General features: G+C 39.8%; 2 protein-coding genes across 7 annotated transcripts in view; one reads left to right on the forward strand and one right to left on the reverse strand.

Annotated features, from left to right (window-relative positions):
- The window catches only part of LOC127807331 (BEACH domain-containing protein B), a 146,506-nt gene that overhangs the window by 112,928 nt on the left and 6,494 nt on the right, over nucleotides 1-27,084 (forward strand). For all 6 annotated transcript variants that reach the window (XM_052345072.1, XM_052345071.1, XM_052345067.1 and 3 more), the window contains 13 exons: nucleotides 818-1,282; nucleotides 1,429-1,642; nucleotides 2,259-2,480; nucleotides 2,575-3,051; nucleotides 3,127-3,453; nucleotides 3,552-4,001; nucleotides 4,087-4,133; nucleotides 4,222-4,315; nucleotides 4,574-4,780; nucleotides 6,724-6,849; nucleotides 6,935-7,306; nucleotides 7,390-7,621; nucleotides 7,992-8,780. In XM_052345072.1, the coding sequence (XP_052201032.1) occupies nucleotides 818-1,282; nucleotides 1,429-1,642; nucleotides 2,259-2,480; nucleotides 2,575-3,051; nucleotides 3,127-3,453; nucleotides 3,552-4,001; nucleotides 4,087-4,133; nucleotides 4,222-4,315; nucleotides 4,574-4,780; nucleotides 6,724-6,849; nucleotides 6,935-7,306; nucleotides 7,390-7,621; nucleotides 7,992-8,692 (3,934 nt within the window). In that variant the 3' untranslated portion in view covers nucleotides 8,693-8,780. The remainder of the gene's footprint in view (nucleotides 1-817; nucleotides 1,283-1,428; nucleotides 1,643-2,258; nucleotides 2,481-2,574; nucleotides 3,052-3,126; nucleotides 3,454-3,551; nucleotides 4,002-4,086; nucleotides 4,134-4,221; nucleotides 4,316-4,573; nucleotides 4,781-6,723; nucleotides 6,850-6,934; nucleotides 7,307-7,389; nucleotides 7,622-7,991; nucleotides 8,781-27,084) is intronic.
- On the reverse strand, nucleotides 14,533-17,638 carry LOC127808594 (uncharacterized). Its single transcript, XM_052347168.1, has 3 exons — nucleotides 17,454-17,638; nucleotides 16,683-17,372; nucleotides 14,533-16,577 (listed from the first exon to the last, which is right to left on the reverse strand). Exons 1-3 carry the CDS (start codon nucleotides 17,636-17,638, stop codon nucleotides 14,612-14,614), a joined length of 2,841 nt encoding a protein of 946 aa, XP_052203128.1. The 3' UTR covers nucleotides 14,533-14,611.

The raw sequence follows: 27,084 nt of genomic DNA on the forward strand, positions 1-27,084 counted from the left end.
TATTTTCTTTCAGTGTCAGGTTAGCTTGGACATTTGGAGCTCGATCAAGACTTGGCTTGGCCTTGCTCGTGCTATGTCTTCGCTGCCAAGGGCGTTAAAGTGTTTGCAGCATCAAGCTAAAGGGTCTTCGTGGCTGAGCCAAGTTAAAAGGATGGCTTTGGCAGCCACAGTCTACTACATTTGGGTCACTAGAAATCGTGTTGTTTTTTAGAATGTTAAACCTTGTTGTGAGAGCATTTCCTATAGGATTAAAACCTTTGTATACAAAGCTATGTTTTCTTTGTATCCCCATGTTTTAATCCAGTACGAGTCTCTTGCTTAGGGGCTATAGTCTTGGTGTTTCTCTTTGTCTATGTATGCCCGGAGTATACTGTACATTTTGATCTTTATACATATTTACATTTTGATAAAAAAAAAAAAGAGTTGATTATAGAGCTCCCAGATGGGCTGTGCACCATCTATTGTATGCCAACTTGAAGCTTCAGCCTTGAAAGCACCTTGTCCATATTTCCCGTATACCTCATTTGGTATCGATTTAATGCGCCACCTGTCTGTATCAGGAAACCCAGAAAAACATAGGAAAGCAAGGCTCGCCATCTTCATTTTGCAGATACACCATCTAATTTTTTATTTTTGTTGATTTTTTTTTTTTTTTTTTTTATCTTATGAAACTTGTTTGTTCTTTAACTGGATTGGTTATCACATGAGAGGCTAATAAAACTGTAACAAGTTATTTTCCTAGAATCCTGTTTCAGGAAAAATGCAACTTGAATTCTAATGACTTTTTTGGTTCTTCTCTTTGATTATTTATTTGTAGGAAGCCTCGGGTTACCAAAGATCCTATTCCAAATAAAGACGATATAGTTGATGATGAGTGGTGGAATTTATATGATAATCTGTGGATAATTATCTTTCAGATGAATGGGAAGGGACCAAGCAAAGTGTTACCCAAATCTTCATCCACTGTGGGTCCATCTTTTGGTCAAAGAGCAAGGGGATTAGTAGAATCACTAAATATTCCTGCTGCAGAAATGGCTGCAGTTGTTGTGTCAGGGGGTCTAACCAACGCATTGGGTGGGAAACCAAATAAAAATATTGACAAGGCTATGCTGTTAAGAGCTGAGAAATGCCCCAGAATTGTTTTTCGACTTGTTATTCTATATCTCTGTAGATCTTCTCTTGAAAGAGCATCTCTATGCATTCAACAGGTTATTCCACTTCTACCGAATGTTGTAGCTGCTGATGATGAGCAGAGCAAGAGCAGATTGCAGCTTTTTATATGGTCTGTAACGTTACCATGCCAAGAAAACTAAACTTTTTTGCTTCTCATGTGATCTTACGTTCTTTTGCTAGTAATTTGGATGTTAATATGTTATTTTCTCCTCCTACATTATCAATATAATGCGACAGAATTGCCTCTGTGCACAGGGCCTTGCTTGCTGTTAGGAAACAGTATGGAATGCTGGAAGATGGTGTTCGATTTCATGTTATTTCCCATATGATTCGAGAAACTGTTAACTATGGTAAAGCAATGCTAGCTACCAGTATGATGGGAAGAGATGAGGCCTCAGACTTGGGCAGCACTCAAAATGAAACAGGCACCCTCCAAAATCTAATTCAAAAGGATCGAGTGCTTTCTGCGGTGTGCACCAATGTTCTATCTTAATTTATTAACATGGTGGCTGCTATTGTAAATTAATAAATTTCACATTGCAATTTCATTGGTATCCATTGTGCAAATGCAGTACTAGTAGCACTCACTGGCATATGTAAATCATATAGTATCAAAACGTTCAGTTAATCATGCAGTGGTTGGGCCGCTGTGGGGGGAGGAATCATTTATCTGTTCCATTATATTTGAGCCAATCTTTTAGACTTCACTTGATATGAAAATTTTTTGTTGGAGTTTGAGACTAGTTTACAAACATACTGCCAGACTAACCTAAGTGCCCGGTTCCCAACCATAATCTTCTCCATACTGTTAGCCTCGGCTAGGTTAATAATTTCCTTTTCATTTCTCAAACATCTTTATCTAATCAACACAGCACACACACACAAATCAAGATTAACACCATACAAGTCATGTTGATCAGTTTTGCACAAAATAAAAGGCACTGTATATGTTTTCATAGAAATTTATACTGGTGAAGTCAAATGCTTTGCATTAGATAAGAGAGCTTTCTGAATGAACTTGATCTGTTTCATTTCTTCTTACTAAATTGAGTCCTGTTCTCTAATTATCTAGTTTTATTCATCAGGTTGCTGATGAAGTAAAATATATTAAGACCTTACAAACAGATCGCATTAAACAGTTGCACGATCTCCACATTAGGACTGATGAAAGTTTATCCATAGATTCTACTCAAAAGAAAGCTTTTGAAGATGAGATACAGAGTAACTTAAAGGCCATTCTTGACTGGGATGATAGTAGGAGGACTTCTTTTCAGCTTGCCCATGATGAGGAACAGCAAACCATTGCTGTAAGTATATAGTTTTGTGTTATCTTACAAACTTAGTTTTATTTTTGGTTTGTTGGCCTCATAATCTGCTTATACCAATCACTGCTAAAAATAGGAAAAGTGGATACACATGTTTCGCTCTCTGATTGATGAGAGGGGTCCATGGTCTGCAAATCCTTTTCCAAATAGTATCATCACACACTGGAAGCTTGATAAGACTGAAGATGCATGGAGGCGTAGGCTGAAGTTGAGACAAAATTATCATTTCAATGAAAATCTTTGCCATCCTCCATCCACCATATGTAGTAATGAGGTGTCTCCTCCAGTTAATGAAAGCAAATCTGCTTTTGGGGGGCATATTCCAGAGCAAATGAGGCGGTTTTTACTGAAAGGAATTCGCAAGATCACTGAAGATGGACCCTCAGAAACAACTGAAAATGATGCTGAATCTAGTGGACAAAAATCCTGTGTCTCTGAGGATATCTCAAACAAAAAGGGCTCTGAGGCAGTAAAAGACAGCAGTGGTCAAAATGAATTTTACCAAGAGAAGATTGATCCTTCCCCTACATCAACAGAGCAAGAAACTAGCGAGGTATGTGAAAATGATTGTTATGTGTAACTTGGACTGCTGTTACTGGATTCTCATGTCTAGATTCCTTTTTCATAGGTTCTTATATCTGTTCCATGTGTACTTGTGACACCAAAGAGAAAACTAGCTGGACGGTTGGCAGTCATGAAAAGTGCTTTGCATTTCTTCAGTGAGTTTTTGGTGGAAGGTACAGGAGGGGCATCTGTTTTTAAGAACTGTAATGTTTCAAGCAACTATGATACAGGCAAGCTGGATCAATTGGGAGGAGCTCAAAAGCAGAAGTTAAATTTAGATTCAGTTTCAGAAAAAATTAATGTATCTGAAACTACAGAAGTAGTTCACAAGATTATTCTACAAAAGCAACCCAAAAATATTAAGCGCCACCGAAGATGGAATATTTGTAAGGTTGGGAAATTGCATGTTTCTGTAATTTTTTCCTTCTGCTGCATCCTATCTTTTCCTGCAATCTGAATTTGTTCCCCCCTTTTTGTTGTTGATTCTAGGTAAAGGCTGTCCTTTGGACTCGGTATTTGCTTAGGTACACTGCAATAGAGATTTTCTTCAATGATTCTGTTGCTCCTGTTTTTCTGAATTTTGCATCACAGAAGGATGCAAAAGATGTTGGGACCTTGATAGTTACAACTAAAAATGAATCTATGTTTCCTAAGGGATACAAGGACAAGAGTGGAATGATTTCCTTTATTGATAGACGTGTGGCATTGGGCATGGCAGAAACAGCTAGAGAGAGCTGGCGGAGAAGGGAAATGACAAACTTTGAATATCTAATGATACTCAACACACTTGCAGGAAGATCTTACAATGACTTAACCCAGTATCCTGTTTTCCCTTGGATACTAGCTGATTATTCCTCAGAGACTTTGGATTTCAACAAGTCATCAACTTTCCGGGATCTCTCAAAACCTGTTGGAGCACTGGATCCAAAACGATTTGAGGTCAGTTTTGTTATTTTTTGCTATTTATTGGGCACATTCCCTCTGTAAATCATATGTGTTGTATAATTTTGTTTCATGTATGCAGGCCTTTGAAGATAGATACCAAAATTTCTGTGATCCTGATATTCCCAAGTAATCTTCAAGCCCTTTTGAGCATGAAAGGTTACATGTGAAGATAGATACCATAATTTCTGTGATCCTGATATGTTTTCTTTTGCAGTTTCTACTATGGGTCTCATTATTCAAGTATGGGGATTGTGCTTTTTTACCTCCTTAGATTAGAGCCATTTACAGCTCTTCATCGTACTTTGCAGGTATATTGTAATTGTATTGTGCTGGGAATATCTATAATGTCCTGTCTTGTTTGGATTTAATCTACTTCCTGCCTTGTGATATGTTTGAACCATTGTCACTCAATTAACACAATTTCTGCGTGTGTATGTATGAGATATAATTTTTCTTCCCCCAACCCCACCTTAGGTCCTGGTTATTAACGTTCATTTGTTTTTGTCCCTTGGTTTTCTTATCATGACTTGTCATAAAGCTATCCTTGATTCATTGTTTATGGCCAGGGTGGTAAATTTGACCATGCAGATCGTCTTTTTCAAAGTATTGAGAGCACTTACAGGAACTGTCTTTCGAATACAAGCGATGTGAAAGAATTGATTCCCGAGTTCTTTTATATGCCAGAATTTCTTGTGAATTCAAACTCTTATCATTTTGGAGTGAAGCAAGATGGTGAACCCTTAGGTGATGTTTTCCTTCCTCCTTGGGCTAAGGTATGTTATTTAAGATGTTCATTTCATTTCAATTTCACAAGACTAAGTTTTGGCATTTCTATTCATCTATCCAGAACAGTAATACCACTACTGCATTATTAACCACTATTTCATCTAAAAGCTCAAGCTTGTGGTGAGGGGGATAACTTCATCTTTTATTTTATTATTTTTACTCTCAACATGCCCCCTCACATATTGTTAGGCTTCGCTACATTTCTGGTACAAACACATGTAACTATTTAAATATTGAATCTGTGGTAAAGTTCAAACACGGAACCTTTGCCTACTCTTATACCATGTCAAATTATTATTCACTGTTTCATCTAAAAGGTCAAAATTGTAGAGATGCCCCTACATCTTTTATATTAGGGTAAATAACCAAAAAAATACTGACCTTTTAGCATGTTTTCTGTGTTAGAATGTCTTTTTAATTTTTTCAATAGCCACATGCAACTTTATAAAATGTTCCAATTCTATACTACCATCAGCTTCCATCCATATGTCCCGCTAGGAGATGATGTGGATACACATTGTGAAGATATTAACCATAACAAAAGCTGCAAGAGGATAATGCATTGGCAGCTGTGTATGAAGAGAGAGAGGTGGAGATGCATAACAAAAACCAGCCAAGGGAATATTCAGTAATTGACAGAGGGAGGAGAGACCCCTTTTAGAGTTGGTAAGATGAATGTGATTTTCTTTGTGGGGAGTGTTCAGTAACGCTTCAAGATGAGGAATATTCAATTTTTGGGGGGAATATTCAACTGAGAAAGCCCTTTAAAACCTCAGCTTACTGATTCCAGTTGAGAGAGATATTGAAGATAAGGAATATTCAATTTTTTCCATATCCATGGACATGGCCAGTGGAAATTAGAGTGTGATATTGAATACGACGAAGCCTTGATATTTGCTAAACAATATATAAGGTAAATTGACCATGCACCTCCTAAAGTTTGGCAATTTGTTCCGGACACCCCCTTAAACTTTAAAATTAGGCCAAGTCCCGGAACTTTCCAAAATTAGCCACAAGATCCCCTCCGTTACCAATTGTGTTAAGTAAATTGACTATACACCCTTGAACTTTGGATCCTGGGGCCAAACACTCCTTTAAACTTAACTGCCATCAAGAACAACAAAACCACCCCTGAAGAACATCTTAACCTCTGAAAGCGAGAACTTAATCATCCTGAACCATTAAAGTTACAATCAAGTATCACCCTCTCATTACAAAACCTCGCCAGCCCTTGGAAACTTGTTGAAATCTGCATTTAACAGGATCGAACCACCCAACCCCTCTCACCACAAGCCTTGCAGTGATACTAGCGACCTTCCTCAGTGTCACACCACCACAAAGTCGAACCAGGAAGTTGAAACATTAGCACCAGCCACCAGCTAGATACGAGTCTTGCAAAGTGTAACCACACTGGCTGCAGGGTTCAAATGGCACTCATGCATAGAAATTTGTCTGTATTCAACTGCCTGTAAGTATTTGAATATTTATAACTTTTTATATTGAGGCTCCTTAAAAGATAAGGTGCTTAAACATGCACATGTGTGATTCACAAACTCCTAGAAGTGAGGCAACTGATTTGAAGTTGCATGTTGTGATATGAAAGAACCTTGGAGTGCACCGTTGTTACATATGCAGGGACACTTTGGTTGAATTTCTGGTCCATTTTTTATTTTATAAGAACAATGTGGTTGCTGTCTGCTTTAGGTTACATTTTTGAAAATATATGTGAAGAAATGGGCAGATAAGTATACCAGCATTGGAGGATGTGGATAAACGAAGGCTATTTAATTCCTCTGATTTGGATTAGATGGGCATTTGAAAAGTCCTGATCTTTTCTGTTTACATTATTGTCTGTTTTAAGAGTTCATTGAGATCCTATCTGACCTAAAGCAATTGTGATAAACGAATCATCTTGATATTAATTTTTCAGGGTTCCCCAGATGAGTTCATTAATAAAAACCGAGAAGCCCTTGAAAGTGAATATGTTAGCTCAAATCTCCATCACTGGATTGATTTAGTGTTTGGTTACAAGCAGCGTGGAAAACCTGCAGTAGAGGTATCTTTAGACTTAAAGTGAATCACTTTTTGAAAAATTTAATTGGTATCTGTTAAAGAACTGATTTTGAAGTACTCTATTGCAGGCGGCAAATATCTTTTACTATTTAACTTATGAAGGTTCCGTTGATCTAGAGACCATGGAAGATGAATTGCAAAGGTCAGCCTTAGAAGACCAGATTGCAAATTTTGGGCAGACACCCATTCAGATCTTTCGTAAGAAACATCCTAGAAGGGGACCGCCAATTCCGATTGCTCATCCTCTACACTTTGCTCCCAACTCTATTAACTTGACTTCAATTATTTCTAGTACAAGCAATTCACCATCATCTATCTTATATATTAATTTGTTTGAATCCAATATTGTCCTCGTCAACCAGGACCTGACCATGTCTGTCAAGATGTGGTTGACAACCCAACTGCAATCTGGTGGAAATTTTACCTTCTCTGGTTCTCAGGTGGGATTAATGATCTTCATAACTTCAGAAAACAGTCTCTTTTACTATGTGAGTTTCAACATTAATGTGTCAATTTTTTGCAGGATCCTTTTTTTGGGGTTGGTTCTGATATCCTTTCTCCCCGTAAAATTGGGAGTCCATTGGCAGAAAATATTGAACTTGGACCACAATGCTTTGCAACAATGCAAACACCATCTGAAAATTTCTTGATTTCATGTGGCAACTGGGAAAACAGTTTTCAGGTCATATCCCTAATGGATGGAAGAATAGTGCAGAGTGTCAGACAGCACAAAGATGTAGTTAGCTGTGTTGCAGGTACCTTCTGCTACTGTAAACAACTAAATCTACAAATGAAAGAAGTTTAAGAGATATTCTAGGCCATTTTTAACTAGAACTTTGCATATCTTTCAGATTGAAACATCTCGTGTAACCTGAATTCTGATACTTACACTTTGTGTGAAGGGAAATGTGAAGTTGTATGTTTATTTTGGCTTGATCCTCCACAAGTTTTTGTTCCATAGGTTCCTACTAATTTACCATGCATGGATCACTCAGTTTTATATGCTGATACTCTTCCATTCTGAAGTAATGTTTTATTTTGAAAAGAACGTTGTTCTAGGGAATCATTTATAGTACGTTCATCTTAAATCTCTCACATTCTAATTGGAGTTTGATACTTATTCAGTGACATCTGATGGGAATATCCTTGCTACGGGGAGTTATGACACAACAGTCATGGTGTGGGAGGTTTCCCGTGTTAAAGCCTCTGAAAAGAGAGCTCGAAGTACACCAAGTGAGATGCACCGGAAAGACTCTGTTATTGCTGAAACTCCCTTTCATATTTTATGCGGACATGATGATATAATTACATGCTTGTTTGTTAGCATTGAGCTTGATATAGTTATAAGTGGTTCAAAAGATGGGACCTGTGTTTTCCATACTCTGCGGGAGGGAAGATATATTAGATCCATCCAGCATCCATCTGGCAGTCCATTGTCAAAGCTTGTTGCATCTCGTCATGGACGGGTTGTGTTTTATTCTGATGGTGACCTAGGTTTGCACCTTTATTCTATTAATGGAAAACACATTGCAACTTCTGAATCAAATGGTCGGCTCAACAGTGTAGAACTGAGTACTTGTGGTGAGTTCTTGGTTTGTGCCGGAGACCAAGGGCAGATTGTTGTACGCTGTATGAACTCACTGGAGATGGTGAGGAAGTATAGTGGAATTGGAAAGGTTCTAACTTCACTAACAGTGACTCCTGAAGAATGCTTCCTAGCAGGAACAAGAGATGGAAGCCTTCTTGTGTATTCAATAGACAATCCTCAACTTCGTAAAACTAACATTACTCGACACTCGAGATCCAAAGGTTCTGCAACAGGATAAATTCAAGGCTTCTGTGTGCATTATTTTACAAGTCATGCTGATCCCTGATTTTTATGGAAGCTGTGTGTGTGTCATCCACGTTTTATAGGTTTGTTTTTTTCTGAATTTATATTATAAATGTGCTCTTTGTTTGTTTATTTCAATATTTAATCTTTAAAGCGATTTTGTATAATTTGCAATATGCCAATCGTTCTGATCCACTTTTCTTGGTTTCTGTTTCTAGTTGCTGCTGTCACTGATTTTACTGTTGGTTTATGTTGGCAGACAGCTGCTTCTTTCCTATTTGTGCTTCTTACCTATTTGTTCTTCTTTCCTAATTCAGTGCACACTGATATTATGCACGATTAGTGTGATTGATTTCCTTAGGTGCTCTTTCCTTATTCACTTGATTGCTTTGTTCATATTCAATTGTATATTCTTTTCCTTTTGTATATATTTCCTAATGTAATCTAGAAATCATCTAATTAGAAAAATTCATAATTAGACTTATGGATGTTGCCTATTATGGTAGGCGTGTATGTGTATATATCAGCTGCGGCTTTAGCCTCAATTTAATAAGATTGGAGATTATTTTTCATCCTTTTGACAGTTTAACATGCTTGTGACCCTAACAGTTGGATGTTTTTATAATCAAGAAATAGCAAAAGTGCAGCTGAAAAGCTAACATATACCTCGTGGCTTGGAATATTGGGATCCTTCACCATATCAGCTGCGGCTTTAGCCTCAATTTAATAAGATTGAGATTATTTTTCATCCTTTTGACAGTTTAACATGCTTGTGACCCTAACAGTTGGATGTTTTTATAATCAAGAAATAGCAAAAGTGCAGCTGAAAAACTAACATATACCTCGTGGCTTGGAATATTGGGATCCTTCACCCATGAGACACCCTTCAAGATGCAATCATAATTTGTCATGAAAAAGTTTTAATGTAAAGTACAAAATAAAAGCAAATTAATAGCAGAAGTGTCAAAAGAGACGTGGAAAAAATGGCTATCAATCTTCCTCCCCTTTGAAGGGTTAGATCAAAAATATATACAAGACTTACCAATTTAGGAAGTTTCCAAGAAACAAAAAAAAATAAGAAAGTTTCCAAAAACTAATTATGAAACTTAGGATACAGCAAATCATAGAAATATACAGCAATCTCTCTTCTAGAAGATACATCCTGGGTTTTAGGAAACCAATATCAATCATTGTCAATCATCCCAAATTACTGCCAATCAATCCCAATCATGGCTAGCCTAATCTTGTCCGAGAATAATGATAAGATTGGTTGCTGCCCCATTGACACTCCCCCTTAAGATTGGGAGTGGATCTCATACATCCCAATCTTGCTCATCAATATGTGAAAACCACCTGCAAGTAGTCCTTTAGTCAACTCATCCGCCAATTGGTCACTTGAGGAGATATATGGGATACAAATTATGCCACTGTCCAATTTTTCCTTAATGAAATATCTATCCATCTCAACATGTTTTGTTCTGTCATGCTAAACTGGATTATGAGCAATGCTGATTGTTGATTTATTATCATAATAAAGCCTCATAGGTACTATCCATTCAATCATAAGATCATCTAGCAATATTTTCAGCTACCAAAGCTCACACATTCCTAGTCTCATAGATCTGAATTCAGCTTCTACAGTAGACTGAGCCACCACACTTTGCTTTTTGCTTCTCCATGTCACCAAATTTCCTCCTAAAAAGGTACAATAGATGTGGACTTGTTATCCATCAATTATCCATCAAGGATCTTACATAGTCAGCATCCACGTGGGCTTCAAGTGACATAGCCTCTCCCTTCTTGAACAAAATACCTTTTTCGGATGTTCCCTTTAAGTAATGTAGGATTCTATACACTGCCCTTAGGTGAACCTCTTTGAGATTGTGCATGAATTGGCTCACAACTCCCATTGCATAGGCAATGTCTGGCCGAGTATGGGCTAAATAGATTAACTTTCTGAACACAATCGGTTCCTAAACAAGGAACCTAGGATTTGGATCGAGCATTGGGATGAAAAAATCTCAATACTTTCATTCAAAGGTAGGAATTCTACTTATACAAGTTTCTATGCTATCTAGTCCTACTATTTAGGAGATAATGTACAACAGATTTTAGAGTACAAATAAATCAAGATAATTGCTATTTTTTACACCTATCTACTCCTATTATTTATCCTGATTTTTAGGAGTTTACTTCACTGCACTTGACCCCTTATCATCTCCAGATTATTCTCCTCTTGCTGCATATCAGCTACGGCTTCATCTCTTTATGTTAACTCCTTAGTAGCTAGAACTCTCCAACACTTTCCAACCAACCTTTGATAGGTCCCCTTATCAACCATGTTTTCTTGTAAAGCTTCCCCCAACTTGTGATTTGGTTCAATGGAGTATCTACTACCTTGCAACCAAGCATTCCAGTCTTGGTTAGGAGATCTACTATATACTTTTGCTGAGAAATGAAATTGCCATCTTTTGAATGTGCCACTTCTATGCCCAAAAAATATTTCAATCTCCCTAAATCCTTAATTTCAAATTCACTTAGCAAACACTCCTTTAACTTGCTCATGCCCTTCTCATCATTACCGGTGATCACAATGTGATCCACATACACTATGAGCTGTCACTCCCCCTGTGGTCGAGTGGTGGATAAATAGGGTGGGATCCCCTTGGCTTTACTTGTATCCCATGCCAAGCAATACATTTGTAAATCGGCCAAACTAGGCCCTTGGGGACTGTTTCATCCCATTAGGGCCTTTTTTAGTTTGCATACTACCTTCTCCTTAGTTGTTGGGCCATATCCTGGTGGTACTTCCATGTAAACCTCCTTTTCTAGTTCCCCATGTAAAAAGGCATTTTTTACATCATATTGTTGTAGTGACCAACCTAGATTAGTTGCCAAAGATAGGACTCTGACTATGTTTAACTTTGCAACAAAGGTATCTAGGTAGTCTATGACTTAGCGTGTAGCGCATGTGTAAAGAAAACACACAAAGAAACTCTTGAAACTATAAGTTTCAAGTACCCTTGAGAGAACAAACTTCAACGACTAAAGCTAAACTTTCAACTAGGCGCAAGAATCGAAACTACTTGCTGGAAAAATCGAATTGGTTTGCTGGAATTTATTGAATAAAAACTTATTACAATCCCTAGTTTCTAGGTATATTTATAGAGTTTAGTTAATCCATCTAATACTTGTAAACAAAATCCAACTAAAGTCCTAATAGGAATAAGATCCTAATCAAACATGAAGTAGAATCTTAAAACTTATGAAGTTTCGCTACTGTTCCGACGGTACTGTTTGGGCTGGTTTTGGGTTGCCCAGTTTGGGTCGGGTCGGGTCGGCCTTGGGCCGAGTCTTGATTGGTGACCGTATCATTCACCTCCACTTGAGAAGAATTCATTCTCGAATTATGATCCGAGTATGACAACTCAACATCCAGCAAATACAAAGAAAGATTAGCAATATTGAATGTTTTGAAAATACCTATATAATTAGGCAAATCCACAACATAAGCATTGTCATTGACCTTATTTGTAATCTTGAAAAGACCATACATTTTTGGCTTGAGTTTGTTTTACTTTCCTGCTGGAATCCGTTCATTCTTCAAGAATATCATGACTTCATCTCTAACCTCAAATACCTTGTGCTTCCTATGCTTGTCAGCTATCGCCTTGTACTTCTTATTCGCCTTGTGCAACTTTTGCTTGACATCCTCTTGAACCGCTTGAACTTGCTTGGCCAAGTCACTAGCTGCAACACTAAAACATGGTACCTTTAGCAACTTTACCAAATCTAATGCATGATTAGGAACTTTCATGTATATAATGAAAAATGGTGATCTTCTTGTTGAGCTATGCACGGCGTTGTTGTAGGCAAATTCCGCTTGAACTATGATGTCACAACCCCACTCTTGAGGAAGGGATTAATCCTTCTCCGGTAAGAGTTCCGTGAAGGGAAAGTGGCTGAGTAAGAGCGGAGAATAGAGAGTAGAGAGACGAGAGGAGGGGTTTAGAGAGTGAGAGAATAGGAAGGAAACAGATTCTGATAATTCTCAATGATTGTCCCTCACGATGGAGGTGTACAGATATATATAGGCCGTTTGGGGGATATTCCCCTGTCAGAGGTGGGCCCGCACCTGGTACAACTCCTAACAAACTATATTCCCTTTTGTCTTCTTCCTACCCAGCCGTTCACCACCTTCATTTAGCTAACGCCTAAACATCCAAAATGGCATTGTATCACCCTACCAGCTGCTACCGAACAGTAGTGCTAGAATTTTAAAAAAATGCGAAAGGAATTAAATGCGGAAATGACCAGTCATTTCGTGACAACTCCCCCTTCATTAGCCATTTCTAGTCCTCGAGAAATGCTAAGGAGGTTGGCCGCTTGTGGAAACTGATTGAGGAATTCCGGAAGGTATTCCCACGTACTGTCTTCCGAAGTGTGCCCTCGCCATTTGACCAATACCTGGATGAGTGGCGCCCCGTGGCTTGTATATCACCCGCCTATCGACAACAACCTCTGGTTCGGTCCTTGCACTGACCTCCTTGGGAAGGGCTGGTAGCACTGAACTTGTTGGTTGAGCTCCTACTGACTTTTTTAAGAGTGAAACATGGAAAACAGGGTGAATTTGTGACCCTGGGAGAAGCTTCAATCGATAGGCTACCTTCCTGATTCTAGCCTCAATAGGGAACGGTCCATAATACTTGGGGCTAAGTTTAGTGACCTTCCCTCGAGAAATTGACTTTAGGTGGCTGTACCTTAGTCGAAGATACACCTGATCCCCTGTTTCGAACTCCCTCTCGCTTCTCCTTCGGTCCGCGTTCTGCTTCATGAGGTTTTGGGCCGAGGCTAGCTCTTGCTTCAATTGCTGTGTCATCTCCCTCCTTTGTTGCAAATACTCCTCCACTGAGGCCACATTAGGGTTGGTTTGTACCCGAATAAGGCCTCGAAAGGGGACATCTTGGTTGACGAGTGGTGGCTGGTGTTATACCACCACTGCGCTAGTGACATATGCCACTCCTTGGGCTACAGCAAACATACACACCTCAAGTATGTTTCAAGGCTCTGGTTCACTTTCTCGGTCTGTCTGTCGGATTGGGGGTGATACGCAGTGGACAAATTTAGTTTTGTTCCGAGGGACTTCATTAACTCCTGCCACATCAAGCTGGTGAAAATCTTATCCCTATCCGAGATTACAGTCTTAGGAGCCCCATGCAATTTGATCACCCTATCCAAGAAGACCCTAGCTACATCTTGAGCCGTGTAAGGATGGGTCAGCCCGATGAAGTGGGCAAATTTAGTTAGCCCGGTCAACTACAACCAGGATGCTATCCCTCCCTTCCGATCGAGGAAGTCCTTCCACAAAGTCCATCGAGACACTAGTCCAGGCCTGGTCGGGGATGGGTAGGGGTTGTAGTAACCCCGGGTAGGCCACTGTCTCCGACTTACACCTCCTACACGTATCGCATCTCTGGACTAGCTCCTTAATCTCTGTTTTCATTTTCGGCCACTGGAACACCTGCTTAACCCAGAGGTAAGTATTTTGTTCTCCCGAATGCCCTCCCAGCGGAGACTCGTGTAGTGCTTGAAAGATCCTTTCCTTGATCCTCGGGCTTTGTCCAATCACAATCCTTCCGCGAAACCTCAGTAACCCTTGGTTCAAGGTGTAGCCCTCTACCTCCTGGGCTCCCAATGCCAGCTTTTCCACCATTGACTTAACTCTGTTGTCTCCTTCGTAGCTGTCAATCACTTCTTGATACCATTCAGGCACCAGGGTGGTTATGGCTGCTAAGTCTCCCTCTTCATGACGTTTGGACAGTGCATCAGCTGCCTTGTTTTCTTTTCCCTTCCGGTATTGAATTCTGTAATCCAGACCCATTAATTTGGTCATTCCCTTCTTCTGTAGTTGCGTTTAGAGCTTCTGTTGCAGTAGGAATTTTAAGCTCTCGTGGTCCGTTTTTATGATGAACTTGTTGCCCTCCAAGTAGTGCCTCCAACGGTCTACCGCCATGAGCACAGCCAGAAGTTCCTTTTCATAAATGCTGAGTCCTAAGTGTTTTGGACTCAATACTTGGCTCAGGAAGGCTAGGGGTCTTCCCTCTTGAGCCAGCACTGCCCCTACCCCGGTTCCACTCGCATCTGTTTCTAGAGTGAAAGGCTTGTCAAAATCTGGGAGGCCCAACACCGGTACTCTACTCATAGCTCCTTTCAGGTTCTCGAATGCTTCCTCTGCCTCCTGCCCCCTATTGAATCCTCCCTTCTTCAGTAAGTTGGTCAGTGGCTTGCTGATAATTCCGTAGTTTTGCACAAACCTTCGATAATACCCGGTCAGCCCTAAGAATCCCCTCAAAGCCTTCAGGGATGTGGGCCTTGGCCAAGACAACATCGCTTCCACCTTCCTGGGATCGGTACTAACCTCGCCATCTGATATGAGGTGACCGAGATATTCCACCTGTCTTTGGGCAAAAGCACATTTGGATTCCTTAATAAAAAGCTGGTGGGTTCTTAGGATTTCAAGGGTGATTTTGAGGTGGGCTAGGTGTTGGTCGAATGTAGGGCTGTAAACAAGTATGTCATCAAAGAAAACCAATATAAACTTGCGGAGATAGGGTTCAAAAATTCTGTTCATGAGGGATTGGAAGGTCGCCGGGGCATTTGTGAGCCCGAAGGGCATCACTAGGAACTCAAAGTGGCCATGATGGGTTTTGAAGGCTGTTTTTGGGATATCTTCAATCTTCATCCTAATTTGATGGTATCCGGCCCTTAGATCTAGTTTAGAAAAGAATTTGGCATGGTTAAGTTTGTTTAATAGGTCCTCCACTAAGGGTATAGGAAATTTATCTTTAATAGTCATGGCATTTAGTTGCCGATAATCGACACAAAATCTCCATGTTCCATCCTTCTTTTTGACTAGGAGGACAGGAGAAGCAAATGGGCTTTGGCTGGGTCTAATGAGGGATTGTTCCAGCATGGTTCTCACCATTTTTTCAATTTCGTTCTTTTGGTTGGGAGGGTATCGGTATGCTCTAATATTGATAGGTTCGGCACCAGGTTTAAGATTAATGTTATGGTCAAACATTCGGGTAGGGGGTAAAGTTTTTGGTTCCCTAAGAAGATCCTTGTAATCCACCAACAGTTTATTAAGGGCATCCGAGTGACATACTTGGTTTTGCATTCCCTGGGGTGTGCTTATTGTCAACCCCATCTCCCCTTGTGTCGCAGCTTCTGTGTGATCCCCTTCGGCTGCTACCACTGAGAAAAGGTGGGCTATCTGACTCCACTTACTCTTCAACACTCTTTGCAGCCTCCTTCCCGATATCATCTTACAGGCCCCCATCTCGCTCTTCTCGGTCAGTGTCATCCTTCTACCATCTTTTTCAAATGACACCTCCATTCTATTGAAATCGAAGCTGATGGGGCTCACCCCCTTCATCCAGTCCACTCCTAAAACCACATGGCACCCTCCTAGTTGAAGCAACTTCAGGTCTGTCTCAAACTTCTCTCCCTGCATCTCCCAGCAGAAGCCCTTGCAGGTGAAATTACTTAGCACCCTCTGGCCGTTGGCAACTGTCACGCTCAGGGGAATGGTTCCCGTGAGTGGGCATTTCAACTTCTCAGCCATGCTTTCATCGAGGAAGCTATGAGTGCTTCTGCTATCAATTAAAATCATGAGATTGCAGTCTTTAACTTGACCTCCCACCTTGATGATCTTGTTGTCGGCCACTCCCTTTAAGGCATGTAGGGAGATCTCTCCATTATCCTCTTCATCACCCCCTTCCACTCCTTCTTTGGCTTTGTCCTGCTCCCCTTCTTCCTCTCCTTCCAATAGTAAGATCTGCCTCTTGCACTGATGGCCCGGGTGATATCTATCCCCGCATCTGAAGCACAAGCCAGCTATCCTTCTTTGCTCACGTAGCTACTCCCCATAGGGAGTGGAACTCGTATTCGTATTTGGCCTTCCCCTGTTAGCGTCACGGGGGTACCCTTTTGTCCCCATACCAGTTGTCCCGGTGTTAGCTCCTCTGGGCAGTTGCCTTTGCTTCTTGATCAAGGCCTCCACCATCATTTCTTGTAAACGAGCACTTTTTGAAGCTTGTTCAACTGTCCGCGGCTTCATCATCTTAACCATTGGTCTGAGTTCTTCGCTCAGCCCACTCATGAAGCTTGATACAAAATAAGCTTCTGAGAGGTGATGGTTATGACTAACCATGTATGATCTAAGCTCCTCGAACTTCTTGAGGTAGGATCCCACACTCCCGGTTTGCCGTAGCTTATTGAATTCTTCAATGGTGTCCACCACACTTCTCTCTCCAAAGCGTTCACATAACCTTTCAGAGAATTCCTCCCAGGTGTATTCTCTCCTTAGACTCAAGCACCCCTGGAACCATGCGTCTACCACCTCATTGAAGTATGCAACGGCTAGGCCCACCCTCTGCATTCTGGGGACGTTATACCATTCGAACAATCGCTCGCACTTTCTCAGCCACCACCGAGGATGTATCCCTTCGAATACCGGGATTTCCATCCGAGGCATAGGAAATCCTGGAGGGTGATGGTTCTGCTCTTCTCCTCCTATTATTTCTAACTCTTCCCGACCTCTTTCTTCCGGGTTAATCATAACCCTTTGCAAGAGAGGTTCATTCTCTCCTCTAGGTGGAAAGTCTAGAGCTAACCTGACCCAATTTTGCTAGGTAAACATCACCATGAACTGTTGGATTTGAGCTCCCAGCTCTTCACATACCCATGCGATCAACCCTTCTAATCTCCTTTCAAGCCCTTCCATGGAGTCTTCCATCCTTCGGTCCATGGCAATCACTGCCTCATGGTTTCTGTTAGCTTCCAACTCTGTCCTATCCATTCTATTTTGGATTTCGGTCACTGCCGCTCCCAGCTGCTGGAGCCGTGTCTCCATGTCCTTCATGCGAGTTCCTTCCGCCATTGTTCTGGGTCACCGAGCTCTGGCCGAGAATCTTTGCTCTGATACCAGAATGTCACAACCCCACTCTTGAGGAAGGGATTAATCCTTCTCCGATAAGAGTTCCGTGAAGGGAAAGTGACTGAGTAAGAGTGGAGAATAGAGAGTAGAGAGACGAGAGGAGGGGTTTAGAGAGTGAGAGAATAGGAAGGAAACAGATTCTGATAATACTCAATGATTGTCCCTCACGATGGAGGTATATAGATATATATAGGCCGTTTGGGGGATATTCCCTGTCAGAGGTGGGCCCGCACCTGGTACAACTCCTAACAAACTATATTCCCTTTTGTCTTCTTCCTACCCAGTCGTTCACCACCTTCATTTAGCTAACGCCTAAACATCCAAAATGGCATTGTATCACCCTACCAGCTGCTACCGAACAATAGTGCTAGAATTTTAAAAAAATGCAAAAGGAATTAAATGCGGAAATGACCAATCATTTCGTGACATATGACTAGGTCTCATTGTCTTGGCTTGTCTTTGCAAACATTGCGAATTAGATTTCCCAAGGTAAGATTCACCACCTTTATCTGTCCATCAATCTGAGGATGCACCGTGCTGCTGAAATTCAAAGATGAATCGAACATCCTCCACAAGGTAATCCAAAAGTGACTCGTGAACCTTGTATCACGATCCAAAGTAATAGTTTTAGGGACACATTGTAATCTAACAACCTCCCTAAAAAACAATTTGGCTATAGCTATTGCATCTGTTGTCTTCTTGCATGGAAGAAAATGTGCCTTCTTGGAGAACCTGTCAACCACTACAGAAAAGAATCCATACTTCGTTGGGTTTGTGGTAGACAGAACACAAAGTCCATAGACAAATCTTCCTAAATAGCATTGGGAACAGGCAATGGCATGTAGAGACCAGCATTAGAAGATTGCTCCTTAGCTGTTTGACATACATAACACCTGGCCACAATAATAAAAACATCTCTCCTTGTTCTTAGCCAATAATACCTTCCCATAACAGCTCTTGTCCCTGCCAAGATGCCCTACTAAGCCACCACCATGCAAATCCCAAATAATTTTCTCACGAAAGGATGTGCAAGGGATGCACAGCTGATTTTCTTTCATAAGAAACCCATCATGGACATAAAAATCTCCTGACAATTGCTGAGAGATGCATTGTTCCCACACGTGTTTGAAATCATCGTCTGTCACATATAATTCTTTCAAGCACTCAAACCCAACAATCTCAACACTAAGGGTCCTAATCAAATCCACATGCCTACTCAAAGTGTCCGCCACTCGATTATGCTGTCCCAACTTATGCACAATTTTACATGGAAATTTATCAACAAAAGCAAACCATCTAGCATGCATATCACTCCTCAGCTGCCTTTGGCTACTCAAGTATTTAAGAGTTTGGTGATCCGTGTAAAGAACAAACTTTTTGACAATCAAGTAATGTTCCCATGTTTTAAGAGCCCTCACCATTGTATAAAACTCCTTATCATAAGTAGACCACTTTCTTTTGACTTCACACAACTTCTCACTAAAAAATGCAATATGTCTCTTCTCTTTAGACAACACAGCACCTATACCCACTCCACTCGCATCACACTCAACCTTAAACAATTTGTCAAAGCTTGGCAAAGTTAAGACAGGAGCAGTACATAACTTCTCTTTTATCAAGGCGAAACTTTGCTCTTTTTCTTCACCCTAATGGAACTTTCCTTTCTTTAAACACTCAGTAATTGGAGCCACAATACTACTAAAGTGTTTGATAAACCACCTATACAAAGTTGATAACCAATGAAAACTCCTCACATCACTGACATTTTTAAGGGTTGGCCACTCTCTAATAGCTCGCATTTTTTCCTCATCTACATTTATGCCTTCTTTGCTTACAACAAAGCCCAAGAACAACAAGCTCTCACTCATAAAAATACACTTCTTCAAATTAGTATAAAGTTTGTTTTTCGTCAACACACTCAACACCTCCCGAATATGCCCCACATGCTCATCAATAGACTTACTATATATCAAAATATCATCAAAATACACCACAACGAATTTACCAATGAAAGGACGTAGTACCTGATTCATTAGTCTCATGAAAGTGCTCGGTGCATTGGTTAGTCCAAAGGGCATGACTAATCATTCAAACAATCCATCTCTCATCTTGAAAGCTGTCTTCCACTCATCTCCAGGTTGAATTTTGATTTGATGATAACCACTTCTGAGATCAATCTTGGTAAAAAACCACAACCCCATCAAGTTGATCAAGTATGTCATCGAGTCTAGGAATTGAAAACTCGTACCCAATAGTAATCTTGTTGATGGCTTTGCTGTCAACACACATCCTCCAACTCCCATCTTTCTTTAGCGTCAATAATACTGGCACTACACTTGGACTCATGTTAGTCTGAACGTGCCCTTTTCTCAACAATTCCTCTGCCTGCTCATGTAAAATCTCATTCTCCCTTACACTCATCTTGTAGTGTGGTAGGTTAGGCAAGCTAGCAACAGGAATCAAGTCAATGTGGTGTTGAATATCCCTCGTAGGAGGTAACTCATTAGGCAACTCCTCAGGAACCAGATCATGAAATTCCTCCAACAATCTCTGCTCTTCCATTGGAATTTGATTCACCTTCAGTGGCTCACTCACGCTCTCCCCCTTGAAACACCTTCAGTGATTCACTTTCAGTGTAATGCATGTGTAAAGAAAACATACAAAGAAACCCTTGAAACAATAAGTTTCAAGTTCAAATTTCAACGAGCAAAGCTGGACTCTCAACCAAGGACAAGAACTGAAGCTGCTTGTTAGAAAAAATTGAATTGGTTTGCTGGAATTTATTAAATAAAAATTGATGACAACCCCTAACTTCTAGGTATATTTATAGAGTTTGGCTAATCTATCTAATACTTGTAAATAAAATCCAACTAGAATCATCCAACTAGAATCCTAATAGGAATAAAACCCTAATCAAACATGAAATAGAATCATAAAACTTATGAGGTTTCGCTACTGCTCCCTTACAGTTTGGGCTAGTTCTAGGTTGCTAAGTTTGGGTTGGGTCGGCCTTGGGCCGAGTCTTGATTGGTGACCGCATCAGTTTACCCCATATACTTGTGTTTGCATCAATCTACCCCATATACTCTCCTTCACCATCATAAGGTTCCTAAAAATTTCTAGGGAGAGGTAGTCCTCACTATAGCCTACCTAATTAATAGGGTGTCATCTATGATCCTTGGTCTTCACAGTCCTTTCTGGTGCCTTTCTTCTTATTTTCCTTCCATCAGCTTGCATACCCCTCTTCCTCTTAGAGTTTTTGGCTACGTAGCCTTCGTCCACATTCCTCAGCAGGCTCAAGACAAGCTAAACCCTAGGCTCTTAGGTGTCTCTTCCTCGGTTATTCTCCTACCCAAAAAGACTACAAATGTTATCATCCTTTTAGGAAATTTTTTTTGTTTTGAAGGATGTGGCCTTTGTTGAATCTCAATTTTTCTTTGGTCCTACTAACCTTGGTCTCTAGGGGGATAATCACTTGATTGGTGACCAAGGTTCAACTCTTCCTAGTCTGGACTTAATCCCTCTCACGATATCAAAACCAACAAGTAATCCTATTCCATCTACTGCTTCAAACCTCTCTTCTGATAATGATCATCACTTAGTTGTTCCAAGTGATTACCAAAGCCCTAATCAAGTAGGCCATCTGATTCAAAGACCTCAGCCAGGATCAGTTTCTGATTCCCAGCCAGGTTCCTAAATGGTTTTCCCCCTTAATCCTATTCATTCTTTCTCTACTAATTTGGATATCCCTATTACCTTTAGAAAAGGAGTTAGAAGATGCACTCTACATCCTCTAGCCAACTATCTTTCTTATCACAAACTGTCCCAGAAACATAAAAGCTTCCTGACTTCTCTAAACACAATTGGTATCCCTAAATTGGTGGATGAGGCCTTAAAGGATCAAAAATGGAAGCTAGCCATGCAGGAGGAAATGAGGGCATTAAAGAAGAATAACACATGGGATCTAGTGTCTAAGCCAAAGGAAGTGATTCCAATGGGCTGGAGATGGGTTTTCAACTTAAATTACAATGCAGATGGATCGTTGGAAAGATACAAGGCCTGATTGGTAGCCAAAGGCTACACCTAAACATATGGGATTGACTACTTGGAGACCTTTGCTCCGGTAGCTAACATGACCACAGTAAGGATTCTATTAGCCTTGGCAGTCCACTATGGATGGAAACTACAACAACTAAATGTGAAGAATGCATTTCTTCATATTGATTTAGAAGAAGAGGTCTTCATGGAACAACCACTAGGATTCAAGGAAGGAAAAGAAGGTGAAGTATGTAGACTTAAAAAAGGTCGTCTATGGCCTCAAGCAATCACTGAGAGCCTGGTTTGATAGGTTCTCCAAAGGCATGAAGCTTATGGGATACCAGCAGAGTAAAGGAGACCACACTCTCTTTTTCGAGCACTTAGGGAAGGGAAAGATAATTGCATTATTGGTTTATGTGGATGACATGATTGTAACATGAATGACATGGATGAACAGCAGGTTCTAAGAATCAAGCTGGCTCAAAAAGTTAGTAGGGCGATTGATTTACTTGTCGCATACCAGTCCAGATATAGCCTATGTAGTGAGCTTAATAAGTCAATTTATGCATTGTCCTACTAAGAGTCATATGCAGGCTGTGAGAAGGATATTGTACTACTTGAAAACAACCCACAAAGGAATCCTATTTAGAGCAAGTGGTTCTTTGGATATAGAAGGGTATACAGATACAGACTATGTTGGATCTCTAGGGGATAGGAGGTCTACTACTGGATATTGCATGTTTTTACGTAGGAATTTGGTCTCTTGGTGAAGAGCAAAGCATAGTGGCAAGATCAAGTGTTGAAGCCAAATTTAGGGCTATAGCACTCGGCCTATGTGAATTGTTATGGATAAGGATTGTGCTAGTAGGCTTGAAGATTGTTGTCAATGAACCAATTAGATTATTTTGTGATAACCAATCGGCTATAAGCATTGCTCATAATCCTGTACAGCATGATAGGACTAAGCACATGGAGATCGACTGGCACTTTATAAAGAAAAAACTTAAGAAAGGTATAATTCAAATACCCTATGTTTCATCCAAAAAATAGGTGGCTGACCATCTAACAAAAGGATTGGCAACTAGAAGATTTGAAGATCTAGTATACAAGCTAGGAATGATGGATTTTCATTCACCAACTTAAGGAAGAGTGTTGGCACTGATGTGAACCCACGATGGGACAAGGCCAAAGGAACCCACAAAAGATTGAAACGAACCCCAGAAAAGCCAAAATCGGATAGAAGGCAAAGAATTCCCGACTCATTGATTCACGAACCAAGAACCTAGACTATATTAAAATCTAGACCCGTTGATTATGCGGAAACAAGAACCAAGAATTGTTGAACGCCACAAAGGAATCATTCCTTTCATAAGTTCGAAGTTTTGTTCATTGAAGAACAAAATTGAAGAGAGGGATCTCTCAAATTCAAAAATTCATAATAATCTCTATCTAATGTTTACAATGAAAAAGCCCTTAAATAGGCGAATAATTAAATCCTAATTCTACTTGAAAACTAATAAAAATCCTAAATTTCATAGAAAATAAATAAATAACTAGATCTGGTCAATTAATCAATCATTCCTTTTATATTCTCAAATCTTTTCAATCAATCAATCAGGCAATCAATCAATCATCCATTCCTTTTTATGCTCTCAAATCTTGTCAATCAATTAACCAATCAATTAATCAATCATGCGCCCAAATCTTGCAATCAACCAGTCAATCAACAACCATTCCTTTTTATGCGCAAATCTTGTCAATCATCAAATTCCGACATGGTTGACTAGGTTGACTTGTCTAATTGCATCATTGTTAGTCGGCCCTCCATGATTCTCATCATTCCCTCTCTCTTCAAGACGATTCGTCCTCGAATCGTGAATTGGAAGGATCAGCTTGTAGGCATTGTCACAAATAGTCACATCCCCGAAAGCTTGCAAACTTTCAAGCATTTTTTTTTTTTTTTTTTTTGTATGACTAAGAAATATCAATCAAAATGACTCAAGAACGAAATGTGAGGAATAACAAAAATAACGGAACCAGATACAAAAAGAAAAAAAAAAATTATTTTTTTTAACTTTCTAATATGGATGACTCTAGGAATTTTGAATAACAAGGCTCCTGATAATGTGACGTAGAATCAAAAGATGGAACAAAACCTTAGGATGTGAATATTTTTTGTGTTTTTTAAATGATATAAGAATGAAAAAAAAAAAAGGATAGATAAATAGCCGATTTTAGAGCTAAAGTTCTGATATCAACTGATATGAACCCACGATGGGACAAGGCCAAAGGAACCCACAAAAGATTGAAACGAACCCCAGAAAAGCCAAAATCGGATAGAAGGCAAAGAATTCCTGACCCATTGATTCACGAACCAAGAACCTAGACTATATTAAAATCTAGACCTGTTGATTATGTGGAAACAAGAACCAAGAATTGTTGAACGCCACAAAGACTGCCCAGATCTTTGATAAGTTCAGGTTTTGAACGCTACAAAGGAATCATTCCTTTCATAAATTCGAAGTTTTGTTTATTGAAGAACAAAATTGAAGAGAGGGATATCTCAAATTCAAAAATTCATAATAATCTCTATCTAATGTTTATAATGGAAAAGCCCTTAAATAGGCAAATAATTAAATCCTAATTCTACTTGAAAACTAATAAAAATCCTAAATTTCATAGAAAATAAATAAATAACTAGATCTAGTCAATTAATCAATCATTCCTTTTATATTCCCAAATCTTTTCAATCAATCAATCAGGCAATCAATCAATCATCCATTCCTTTTTATGCTCTCAAATCTTGTCAATCAATTAATCAATCATGCGCCCAAATCTTTCAATCAACCAGTTAATCAACAACCATTCCTTTTTATGCACAAATCTTGTCAATCATCCAATTCCAACATGGTTGACTAGGTTGACTTGTCTAATTGCATCATTGTTAGTCGGCCCTCCATGATTCTCATCAGTTGGCGTAAGGAGATTCAAGAAAAAGGAAAGAAGCTAGTTGTGGCTACTTCTAGAATGCTGAAGGTTTTAGGAAGTTTCTAAATCTTGTTTAGGATTGTTTCCCAAATTCAAATTAGGATACTTTCCTAATGTGTTGTATTGTAATCTTTCCTATTATAATCTTTCCTAAAGTTGTAAATATCCCACCCTATAACTAGAGTTGCATGTAAATAAAATATTCAAGCTTTTCGTTCAAAGTTTTCAACTTGTGTATACCCCTTATCCACCAATGTGATCTTGTATCTATCCAATAACCCATCAGACTTGTATTTCACTATATACACCCATTTGCAGCCTACTGGATTGTCAGAGTTGGAATCTGACAAGGGAAATTCTCCTCAAATTGGGGAGAATTAGAGAAATTGAGGAGGGGAAACAAAGAGAATTGAGAGGGAATAGACGAGAGAGAGAGAGAATTAGGCGGGAGAGATGAATTTGTACATTGATCTTCGATGGTTTGGGGCACGGAATCAGCATGTATATATACTGATCTGACTCCTGAGAGTGGCACTAAGGCCCATTTGTTCAACCTTTACGTGGAGAATTTGAATTTAAAAGTTTAGCCTAACTACCAAATAGCTCTTCCTGCCTATCATCAACTAAACCCCAATACAATCAATTAATCCCCAAATTTATTACAATTGCATGCCCGTGACACCCCCCCCCCCCCCTCCCCCTCCTCCCCTTTAGTAGCTTCTTGTCCATAAGAAGGTCAGAGAATTCTTGCCACCCTAGAAACTGTTTGAGCATGTTGGAGAGATACTCCCAAGTGTTGTTTCGTAGGTGTGGGGTGGACCATCTCACCAGCACCTGTGTGATAGGGGCTCCATGTCAATATATAATCCTTTGGTCAAGGATTGCTACGGGTTCTGCAGCTTCTAAGGGATCTGAGAGTGGGGAGGGCAAGGCTGTACTCACTACATGGCCCCCTACTAACTTCTTCAACAAGGTCACGTTAAATACCATATGTATCTAGGAGTTTGGGGGTAGTTGGACACATGAAATACCAGATGTATCTTCGATCCTCTTTCATTCAGCTAGATTAAGTTTTTAACTTTTTATACTAATCTAGGTGGTTAAGTTTGGCACCAATAAAGCTACCAATACAAAGTACAACTTTGAATAGCTTGTTACAATACAACTGTTGTAACTACCATGCCAAAGATACCAAGAAACTCTTATACAAACATTAGGTTCCTAACAATTTACACTCCCTCCCCCCCCCCCCCAAAAAAAAAAAAAAAAAAATTCTTATCCTCAAGAAATGGAGAGAAAGTGTGCATCTTGAGGAAACTGAGTAATCAAGTAAATACTCCCAAGTATTATTATCAGGATGGCAGTGAGACCACTGAACCAAAACTTGTGTTAAGGGAGTCGCATGCCTGAAAACGACTCTTTTGTCCAAAATGAAGGTCGATTCCACTATAGGAGGAGCATCAAGAACAAAGGATGGCAAAGGACTAACTGGTTGTCTTCCCATTGATTTTTTAAGTAGTGAAATATGGAAGACCGAATGAATTTGAGTGCCAAGAGGCAGCTGGAGCTTGAAAGCTACAGTTCCAAATTTAGCTACAATAGGAAAAGGGCCATAGAATTTAGGACTTAGCTTGGAAACTTGCCCGTGAGTAAGAGCCCATTGATGGGAGTGTTTCAACTTAAAATATACCATATCTCCCATCGCAAACTCCCTTTCACTTTGTCTTCGATTAGCAAACTGCTTCCTCCTGTTTTGAGCAGTTGCTAGTTCCTTTCATATCACCTGTAATACATCCTATCATTGCTATAAATAAGTGTCAACAGCAGCTACTGATGTATTTCCCAAAGTGGGAGGTAAAATGGGAGATTTATAACCATATAAAGCCTTAAAAGGAGACATTTTAATGGAACTGTGATAGCAAGAATTGTACCACATTGGGCCAAAGAAAGCCATCTATGCCAAACCCTTGGCCGTAGAAAATAGAGACAATGAAAATAAGTCTCCAAACATTGATTTACTCTTTCCACTTGGTCATCTAATTCTAAGTGATAGGCGGTAGACATATGCAATTTAATGCTCAAAGATTTAAAAAGTTCATGCCACAATAAGCTTGTAAAAACCTTATCTTTGTTAGAAACTATGGATTGTGGAACTCCATGTAACTTGACAACATGATCTAAGAATGTCTTGGCATGTGCTTGAGTTGTAGAAGGATGTGAAAGACGTAGAGAATGGGCAAATTTAGTGAATCGATCCACCACCACCAAAATACAGTTTTTGCCCTCTGATTTCAGTAATCCCTCTACAAAATCCATAGACACACTTGTCCAAGCCTGTAAAGGCATTGCTAATAGCTGTAATA

The sequence above is a fragment of the Diospyros lotus genome, chromosome 8 (genome assembly GCF_014633365.1).
Source record: "Diospyros lotus cultivar Yz01 chromosome 8, ASM1463336v1, whole genome shotgun sequence".
In the NCBI taxonomy this organism is placed as follows: Eukaryota; Viridiplantae; Streptophyta; class Magnoliopsida; order Ericales; family Ebenaceae; genus Diospyros; species Diospyros lotus.

What these genes read in the sequence shown, in the direction of transcription:
- LOC127808594 (XM_052347168.1), bottom strand. Translation starts at nt 17,638, where the DNA reads ATGGCGGAAGGAACTCGCATGAAGGACATGGAGACACGGCTCCAGCAG. An exon ending in CTTGAAAGGAGATTAGAAGG is followed by an intron (nt 17,373 to 17,453) that starts GTTGATCGCATG and finishes AAATTGGGTCAG; the next exon opens with GTTAGCTCTAGACTTTCCAC. An exon ending in ACTGGTATGGGGACAAAAGG is followed by an intron (nt 16,578 to 16,682) that starts GTACCCCCGTGA and finishes CTTGTGCTTCAG; the next exon opens with ATGCGGGGATAGATATCACC.